This window comes from Pangasianodon hypophthalmus, chromosome 24 (assembly GCF_027358585.1).
Source record: "Pangasianodon hypophthalmus isolate fPanHyp1 chromosome 24, fPanHyp1.pri, whole genome shotgun sequence".
In the NCBI taxonomy this organism is placed as follows: Eukaryota; Metazoa; Chordata; class Actinopteri; order Siluriformes; family Pangasiidae; genus Pangasianodon; species Pangasianodon hypophthalmus.
The window spans coordinates 7,913,216-7,923,509 of NC_069733.1; the positions used below are offsets into that span (position 1 = coordinate 7,913,216).

General features: G+C 37.7%; 1 protein-coding gene across 1 annotated transcript in view; it reads right to left on the reverse strand.

Annotated features, from left to right (window-relative positions):
* Nucleotides 1-1,503: 1,503 nt before the first annotated feature.
* lhfpl2b (LHFPL tetraspan subfamily member 2b) overlaps nt 1,504-10,294 on the reverse strand; it is an 11,042-nt gene continuing 2,251 nt past the window's right edge. The window contains exons 2-3 of the mRNA XM_026931002.3: nt 7,085-7,701; nt 1,504-2,833 (exon numbers count right to left, since the gene is read on the reverse strand). Of these exons, the coding sequence (XP_026786803.1) occupies nt 2,577-2,833; nt 7,085-7,493 (666 nt within the window). The 5' untranslated portion in view covers nt 7,494-7,701 and the 3' untranslated portion in view covers nt 1,504-2,576. The remainder of the gene's footprint in view (nt 2,834-7,084; nt 7,702-10,294) is intronic.

Genomic DNA, 10,294 nt, shown 5'->3' on the forward strand with positions numbered 1-10,294 from the left:
TCCAGGGTGAATTCTAAACCGATTAGTGATGATGAATGAATGACTGAATAATAATACTCAACTAGCAAAAACATTAACTTGAAGCAAATGATTAAGAGCGATTCAACTCCCTATCATAGCACACCTATGGACTGTGATCATCAGAGACATGCAGACTGTAATATTATTAAGTGCCAGACAGAAAGCTTATAATGCATTTTAAGTTTCCATATGTGAGAGTTTCTACATGTGCAATAAAGTTTTATGTGTACAAAAATCAATGTGTAGAAAAAGAACAGCCAGCTCCAACCAGGACACGGTGCTCTAATGAGACGAAACAGTGAGCCATGCCTGTTTGGACAGCAGTTTATGTGGGAAGTCCTGTATACATTCATCAGGGAAGAGGCCACTTCATTGGGAAGGCATTAATCACCACAAACCTAATTATAAATTGATTACATGGTCATGCAAGATGAAGAGGCCTGTCGTGCATTTCTGATCAGTATGGGAAGGCCACAGAGGTCTGGGTGCGAGACTGGCAGTCAGATAAGAGAAGGGTGTAGGACAATCCTCCCCATATCATAACTATCACAGTAAGCCATTACTGGATACATTTCACAGGTCTGACTATGTGTGGAGCTTATTACTACCACTTCCCAATATACAGCGTGTCCCAAAAGTCTCTATACGTAGGGGACTGTATGCCAGCACCACGTCGGTTGTGCCTTCGTCAGTGGGTGTTTGTGGACGTCCACTTCTTGGTTGGTCTGCAACTCTTCCAGTCTTTTTTTAATTTGGCAACAGTGTTGTGTGTGATGTGTTTGCCATGTTTCCTGTTAATGTCCATTGCAACCTTGCAACGGCTTCCTGATCCAGCCATGAGAATGATTTCAATATGTTCTTCTTTTGTCAAAAGCATTTTTAAAGTATATCTGAAAAAAAATTAATATAAACTAAGTATGAAAAAATTTGCTAAAAAGTGTTAATTTCCCCTATGTATGGAGACCTTTGGGACACCTTGTAGTTCAGGGAAATTTCCTTTTTGAGTTTTGCAACATATCATTTACTTTCATTTATTTGGAAGCCACTTTTATCTTAAGTGCCTTACAAGTGAGGCAAAGTCCAATCCAAGCATTGGGGTCTTTTTCAAGGGTACTCTCCAGCAGTCCTCATATTTGAGCTCACAACCCTAGAACTTTAGCCAAATCCCACGGCCCCCCAGTTTATGTTTACAATGCTCAAACATATGCTGTTCCCAAAAGATTTTTATGAATTTACATCTTTCCTAATATTAAAATCACTTCTGTTTGCTAAACAACACTTTTGTGAAGCTGCAGTTTGCATGTATAGGGAAAATTTCAACAGCTTTTGTTATTGTAACAGTGTCGATCAGGGATACAACGAGGAAGCCTCCTTTTCCGTCTTCATGCCAGTGATATAGTGTTTCCTGTTTCCTGATCTGCTTCCTGACTTGTGTCTTGCAAATATGAAAAAAACAACAACACAGTACATGGTATTTTTTAATCTAAAATTTTAATTCATACTGCACACTAAAAGCACAGCAACAGATATAAAAATATACAAAATATGTTTGTTAATATAACAAATACATGGGAAAAAAATCAAGGCAGCGAGAGTTATATGAGACCGCATGAGCTCCTGCGCAAAACAGTTTGATAAACGTGTGTGAACGGTAAGAATTAAATGCAGCATTATTTTTTGCACTATGTCTGTTGCCTGTTGCCATCACAACTAAAAAGAACTAAGTATAGTTAAAGCTAAATATAAATGATGTTTGACCTCCTCTAAAGACACACGGTGTGTCCCCGGAGCATTAGATCTACCCTCTACGACAACCCTTGTAACCTCAGGATTGACTGGAAAAGAAAGAAATAAACAAATGAAGAAAAATATTAGCAAATGGGCTCCCATATTGTGTCACATATGTTGCATTCATGGCTTTTGTACCTTTTTGAACAGGGAACTGTATCTCTGTTTCTAACACTGTAGGATACAATCAGTACAAAATATTAGCGCTGCCTTGAGCTCTAAGTGGATTATCTGGGCTAAATACAAGTACGTAAAGAGAAATAAATGAAATTCAGAAGCCATAGAAATTTGTTCATGCTGGTTTCCTTGGTGCTGAGGTTATGAAGCCCTCCAGAATCTTAGCTTCACCTCAGATAATGCTCCTCAGTATGTTCCCAAGGCAAGTGTTCCTAATACGTATGATATACACACTAGGCATCTGCTTATATTCATACTTCATACTTCATAGCCTAACATTCTAACCTTTTATACGGTTTACACTATTATCAAGGTATTACATTTTCAAAATACTACTTTTTAATAACTAACTGTGCGCATTTTGAATTTTGGCAACAAAAAAAAAAAAGAACTAAAGAATTTTGCAGTAAAGGGTTTTATTACTATCATTACAACTATCATTGGGCTACAGTCTCTTAGCAATGTATCAAAAAGAGAGCACCGTGTCACATCATGGCCTTATCAATGAGCCCTGCAGAGTGGTGACAGCAAAACAACGTAAACTAGACGTTTAACTCTGAGAGAAGCGTTTTCTCCTACAGCTAGACATTTCACAGCACACAGATGAGTGTCCTGCCTTCGTCTATCTCATCCTGCACCTTGTCGCTGGAGGTGGCGATCTCGGCTTGGGCAGAGAACATGGCGCAGACGAAAGTGAGCACCGTCCCTCCAATCGCTGTGTAGAGAGCCCAGCCCACTGAACACTGACCCAGTTTATACGGGGAAGCTTCAGAGCCACAGTAGTTGACCACCTTATCACAGCCGAAGCCTGCTGGGTAGAGCATCAGTCCGAGCATCAGGAACAGACCTGGGCAGAAAAACAAAGACTAACTAAAGCAGTAGATGTCAGTGGTTCTCAGAGTGGGGTTTGAGGAACCCCAGGTATCTGTGAAGCATAGCCAGTGAGGCCATGACTTTTTTAAATTATTATTATTTTGTTACAGTAGTGGAAATAGTAACCCAACATTTTCAAAGTTACTATAATTATTATTCATATTCTTTAGTTATTGATCTGTCTGACTGGTGACTTAAGCCAAATAGATTTAATGCAAAACCAAATAACACAAAAACAAGTACAACAGGCCTATTCATGGAATTTATTTTGCAATTAAAGGTGTTCCTGGCTACAAAAAGTTTGAGAGCCCCTGTCATAACTACACTATATGGCCAAAAGTTTGTGGACATCTGACCATGACACCCATAAGCCGTTACCATAAAAGTTGGAAGCACACAATTATAGAATGTGTAGTATAGTATAGAATGTCTTGGTATGCTGTAGCGTTTCAGTTTCCCTTCACTAGAAAACCTGTTCCAGCATGACAATGTCCCTGTACACAAAGCGAGGTCCATGAAGACATGGTTTGCCAACGTTGGAGTGGAAGAACTCGAGCGTCCTGCACAGAGCCCTGACCTCAACCCCACTGAAGACCTTTGGGATGAACTGGAATGCTGACTGCACCCCAGACCTCCTCACCCAAATCCCCACAGCCACGCTCCAATATCTAGTGGAAAACCTTCCCAGAAGAGTAGAAGTTATTATAACAGCAAAGGGGACTAAATCTAGAATGGGATGTTTGAAAAGCACATATGGGTGTGATGGTCAGGTGTCTATAAACATTTGTACTGGTTTACTAGTTACTGGTATATATATATATATATAAAAGCAACATTTCTTGGTTGGATATATATCACTGTATAAACATGAGAGAAGTACTTTGACAAATTTAGAAATTTTTAATCAGTTCAGTGACACGAAAATGTGTGTGTTTGTAATAGACAAATTTAGCACATCACATTAAACCACACTGTGCCTATAAGAGAAAAAAATATTTGTCATTATCTTGTGTATTCATTAGTCATGGGGCGTGCTGTTATAGGAACATCATCCACAACAGGGTGCTGCGATACGGCCCAATGCCGGAACAATTTGCCGATGATTAGAATTTTTTTATTTATTAATAAACAACATGTTTTGTTTTTTAACCGTCGAAAGTTAGTTCCTGTTATCACTTACATTACAGAGGTTTCCCTCACCAAGCACTGTGTTTTTTCCTCCCTTTTTAATTTAATAAGACAAAAAAACTCAGCTTGTCATGTTAGTGAAAAACTGGGAAAGTCCTCTATACTGAAGACCTTCGCATGGTGGAAAACTTACTGACCTTAATGCGCTGACAACTGAAATACCTTCCACAATAAATGTTAAATAAACTCCTCACAAAAAGCTTCACCATATCCACAATTATACGTTTTTCTTTGTTAAATAACACGTTTTTAAAATCTGTTTACTATTAGCCTTAGATTATGTAGAGCTGTTATAAGTCCCTGTGAATGAGCTGTTACTGTTACATCCACAAGCTTCTCTTTCCCTCCTTACCACTAATGTTTATAAACCCAGACCTCACCCATACTGTATAAACATTAGGATTCCTTTGAGTCATGTGATGTTATATATCATCTATCACGTTATGATTTGCACTCAAATGGCCCGTATCATAATTAATACCTCAATATCCTATCCACGGACCGCTTGCAAGAGTGAAATAGAAATGTATTTAGCATTTTATTTGTCATTACAGCTTGCAAAATGGGCCAACGTTCTTTCTCAGCCACATAATGCACTTACTCTGCCATCAAATCGGGCATGCGAGGTCCTGCCTCAAAAGCCTTTCTTGTGACTGTTTAGGAATTGCTCAATCCCACCGTCGTAAATATTTCACTAAGCTTTCAGCACAACTACAGGGCTCTCTTGTCCCCAGATAAACCCTTTTAGAAATGAAAAATCCCTTACATGGTGAGCTGAGAATCAGCATTTTCTATAGTACTGAAATTAAAGCTGCTGGTCTGAGACAGGATAGTAAGTTACAGAGCTGTTGGATTTGTCCCTCCTTAACTTGAAATAAAAGGAAAGATTGAATGGTGGTTCTGGCAAACAGTAGACCTTGCCATAGTCAACAATACAGTGCTGCTGCTGCGGGTTGGGTTGGGAAGTAATGCTGATGGAGCAGGCAACATGTGGTTGACATGCTTTACTTACCACTGACATAATAGATAGCAATTTTATGACTTGCACGCACCCACAGCAAGATGTAGTCTACTGAGTCTCTAGGATCTCTTTTAAAAAACTCTTTGAGGCCTTAGCATTCCTGATTCCACCTGTAATTTATTGTCATATTTAAATCAGTGATCAAGATTATCATGAAACAGTCTATGTTATGATTCATGTAATGCTGTAGATAAGCTGTGAAACTCCATAAGTCCTGGAAGACATTATTATGTGTTTCCCAGGCAAGCCTGAACCTCTGAGGCTGTCAGGAATGTGAGGATTGCTATCGTGTCAGCTTCGAGGGTTTAACATCTGACCTGAATATACACTCTCAACTTAAATCTTTATGCTGTGGGAGTGAAATAAAAAGCAGGGGTTAAGAAGGGCAAGGCAGAAGACTAAATATCAGCTATGTCATATAATATTGGCAAAATATATAACACAAGGGACTGATATGAGGTCTGAGCAGTGCTGTAACTGATTTTAAAGCACCTCTCAGCACGATGTGTAATATTTTAGAAAAGCTTCTAATATCATATTCCATAATTATAATTTCATATCTCTGGTCATAATGGGCAGGATTCACTAGTATCACTTATATTAGTACATTTAAATCTTCTCTTAAAACTTATTTTTTTTAAGGATTGCTTTTATTTGATTACTTTGTTTTGTTTTGTTATTAAATTATTGTTACTGTTATGTACTCTTATGTAAAGCGCCTTGAGAGGCCTTTTTAAAGGCGCTATATAAAATAAAGTTTATTATTTATTATTATTATATGACAAAATTTTAGTCTTTCCATAGTCTTCTTTATTTTATGTCTTTCCAGAATTCTCATGGTCCAACCAAATCCCAGTGGATAAAACCAAAGTCAGGTCATACATTATTGCCCGTCTGAACATTCACTTTTACTCATATATAGAGAAAAAATAGATTATATTTTTTGCTTCACATTATCATTAACAAGCCAAGATACAAGAACTATATATCCTTAACTATAGTTTCATTTTACACTGAAAAAAAGAAACTTTGGAATAATGCGTCAACTTATTGCAGGTAATTTTTTAAAAATGTTTTTCTCGACTGAAAAAAAAAAATCAACACCATATATAAAAACTAAACAAACAAAAAAATACCTGAAACAAGCAGACGCTTTGTTTTAGTTTGAGCCAAGGTAGAAGTTTTGGGTATACGTCTGGGCATATGTCACATCACATAATGATTGGCAGCTGTGTCTCCATGGCAATACAAACACTGTTGGTACTAATTTCTAGGGGCATGGCACTCATGGTATGAGGCTTAAACAAAGCAAATTTTCGTTTCTGTGTGTTTGGAAGCTGCTGTGGAATTTTTAGATGAAAAAAAAAGCTTAAAAAATTAGCATAATTAAATTGACGGACATTTTCGTCACACTGAATTGTCTACCAACATACTGAGGGATAATCAACCAGATGTTTTATAGCCCTAAGCATAGCATAGAGGACTTTGCTTTTTCATTTTTTGTCCCATCATTATTATTATTGTTATTATTTTATTTTATTATTATTATTATTTTTTTTTACTATAACTTCAAGCAAGAGAAAAAAGAGAAGCTGGTGAGGGAATGACTGGTTATAACTTCTATAATATAAGTGACAAGAATTAACTATTTTAAATGTAACAGTAAACAGATAAATTGTACAATGTGTCATTCTTTAATTAATCAATAATGTAAGCACTGGTAACAGTTACTCCACTTCGTGTCAGGCCGCATCACACCACCCCATCGCTGATTACTTTCCTCTGACAGAACATCCCCGAATGTTTTTTCCTTATTTTAACATTCATATTTAGATTTATAACTGGCTCTATGTTAGTAAAGCCCAATGATTCCACAGCAAGCATGCCTTGTAACATGATAGTAACACCACTGTAACATGACTGTAACACATATACTGATATTAAAGATTTAATATGGTATAATAGTAAATAGTCCTCAAGATTAAAATAAAAATATGTCAAATATGATGTTCCTACCTGCTATGCCTTGAAGCAGGCCGCACACATTAAAGATGCTTTTCCCCAGGATACTCTGAAAGCACATGCTAAAGACTGCGAGGAAGCCAACTATGGACAGCAGGAAGATTCCAACAACCAGGAATATAATGGAGGCCTGCCAAAATCCACTCGCAATCTCTGTAAAGTCTGCAGCATATGGTCCACACTGAACCGTCTTCTGTTGAGACACTCGGATACAGCGACTGTAGAGGCCAAGTGTAGGTGGGTTAGGGTCTGGAGGTCCAGTAGCTGAGGCATTGTACTGAGAAGGGTGGTGTACCCCTACTAACCAATCAGCACTCATGATGGCCACCAGCTCAGCAAATGCCACCACAATGCTCAACAAGGTCCAAAGCATAGAGCGGCACGTTACAATGACATGACACATGTTGTCTATTCTATGAAACTCCTTTAGGCTGATCTTTTCTTTCTAATAGACAAGTCTGGTAGAGTTGCATCAGCTGAAGACTTGCGGTGTTATCTTCATAGATCCTTTTTCACAAGCAGACTTTCATGCTGGACAAGATCCCTGCCTGCCAGAACAGAATCCTCATCCATTCTCAATGTATCCAGTTGGGAAAACAGAAACTGGGCACCTACGAACAGATGAAAACAGAATGACATTGACAGGGAGTTTCATGTTTGGACCTCCCTTTGGCACTGACAGATTGCTCAAAGGCTATGAATCAGCATGTCATACCTCAGCGTTACCGCTGCATCTGGCAACACTGACTGCATGAATCCCGTCTGAACAGGCACGAGGCCCCTAAAATCAATCCTATAGGCACGCTAATTCTATATCTCATTTTCTCTAAAATGGGATGATAATGTCTTCTCAAAACACAATATTGCACCACTGGGTGTCTTCTTGGTTGATAAAAATGGGCTGATAAATTCTACACAGCTTTTGAAAACACCAGTCAATACTTCCATTGGTATCATGCCAGGTATGCCTTGTACCACTATTGTGTACGGAAATTTGGACCAGATGGGTTCAGAGATATTATGTTGTTTTTTTGTGTTTTTTTTGAGTGTGTTTGTATTTCTCCAAAGTTACTATGGCTCTGGAAAGGAAGTGCTGAAAGAAATAGTTGAACAAAGATAGTTCCTACGCATCATCAAAGGAAGCTTGAAGCGTTAAGCAGATTGAGATAAGCACTGACAGGGCAATGGAGTAACAGACACGTAGCTTTAAGCTTGTGCAGGCAAGCTCACGGAAAACCAACGCAGGGAACAAAATTGTGCGTGGGTAGTCATAATACAATCATCACAGACCACGAAATGCTACAACATGGAATTTAAACCTTTGCTTGACTCACACTTTCTTTCCAACATAATGGAAGCAGACTATACATGATACGACAGTAAACAGAGGTTTGCTATCACAGATATATTTTCTGTGTCGACAATGACATCAGAGCTCAATAGACGGATTAAATTTAAGTATTTTTTCACGGTAGAAAGATTATACACCTTTTCGTTTGCTAAAATGACACAGAGATTGAGTCATCAAAGCATTTCCCATGTTCATTTTATCTGATATCTCTGTGATTTTAAGATATTAACCCATAAAGACTTTAACCTGCTTAAAGCCAAAGCACATACAACTTTTTAACTTCAGATTTTATTTATTTTTTTTATTAAACATTTTGGTATATTTTGGTATAAAGCATCTAACATATATTCCCTGGACATGTAAGTAACATATTTATAACTAAGTTTTGCCAAAGGCTCAGATAAAACCTTATACTTCCAAAGTCTCTTTGTATGAGGTTTTTTTAACCTTGGAATCACCATGTACATCTTGTATATTTTCACCACATTTTTAAAAAAAATGAGTCTGGCAAGTTGCTAGCAATATGATTCATAAAAGAAGGAGTGTTGCAAAGCAGTAAATCCTGCCATGTCAATTCTTTGGATTTGATTCACTTCAATAAACTGACTTAAACATACAGTATATGAAGCACACATCTCATTTGTCCACAACCACACATCGGCTCATACTGTCCCCTGGAAAAAATGATCCCCATCTGCTGTCTATATGAGAAACCTATTTACAGCAATTATATACAGTCATGCTGTGATCCCATTTACCTAGACAGGCGCATGTGTCCAAACCAAAAATCACACAAGGAAGATTTACTCAAGAGCAATCTAATCAAATCAGAGCGCATGACTTCCCTGCAATAAAAGGCACGCAGGCGAGAGCGCCTCTGATTCTCAGGAGACATCAGAGAGGAATTTCACAGGCCAGGAGTTGCTGAGAGGCGTAGAGACAATGGCGTCTCATGCTGTGGTCCCAGCATGGACCTCAAACATGGATGATCAGACTCTCGGACCCCCAGTGATGTGGATCAAAGAGCCCCAGATGTTGCTTCAAAGTCAGACAGATGAAATGTTGCCTCAGAGACTGGTCACACACGGACAGGAATGCTTCCTTGTTTCTCTCTCCGAATATTATTATTAATATTATTCGATATTAAAAGCAAACAACTTAATGTTTCTAAACAGAGAAACACTAGACATGATATTCTTAAGACAACTAGGTTTGGTTTGGCCTACTCCGATGAAGTCCGCATTTAGAATCAAAACCATATGTAATTAAAAAGTGATCCCTGAATGCATCTTTTTTAAAGTGAACTTAGCCAAATAAAGAATGAATCCCAAACCCAGTCTCATTATTTAATATCCCAAACTCCTTGGTCAGCATTCTAGCAGAGCTCTTGCATGGCTTTCCACACTGGACTGCTTTAACCACTGTGTATCCTTGAACAAAGACAAGAATAAAACATTCAGGTAATTTGAGAAGTTAAAATACTGAAGCTGACTTGCACTTAGGACTAACTTGCCATTAATGGACGTTTTTAATGTTTTTTTTTTTTTTTTTTTTAATGATTTAAAAAATCCACATACACATCTACTGGATAGGTACTAAGTGGCACATTACCATACTAAAAGGCTGCACACTATTTAGTATGGTAGGTTTCATTCTATTTTACTACAGTTGGTTATAAACTATTTAGTACCATAAGTTTCATACAATTTTACTACAGTTCGCTATATACTGTTTAGCACAGTAAGCTATACACTATATAATATGGTAAACTCTACACTATATATATAACTGTAAGCTATACACTGTTTTGTACTATAAGCTATACACTATAACGTATGGTAAACTATACCCTA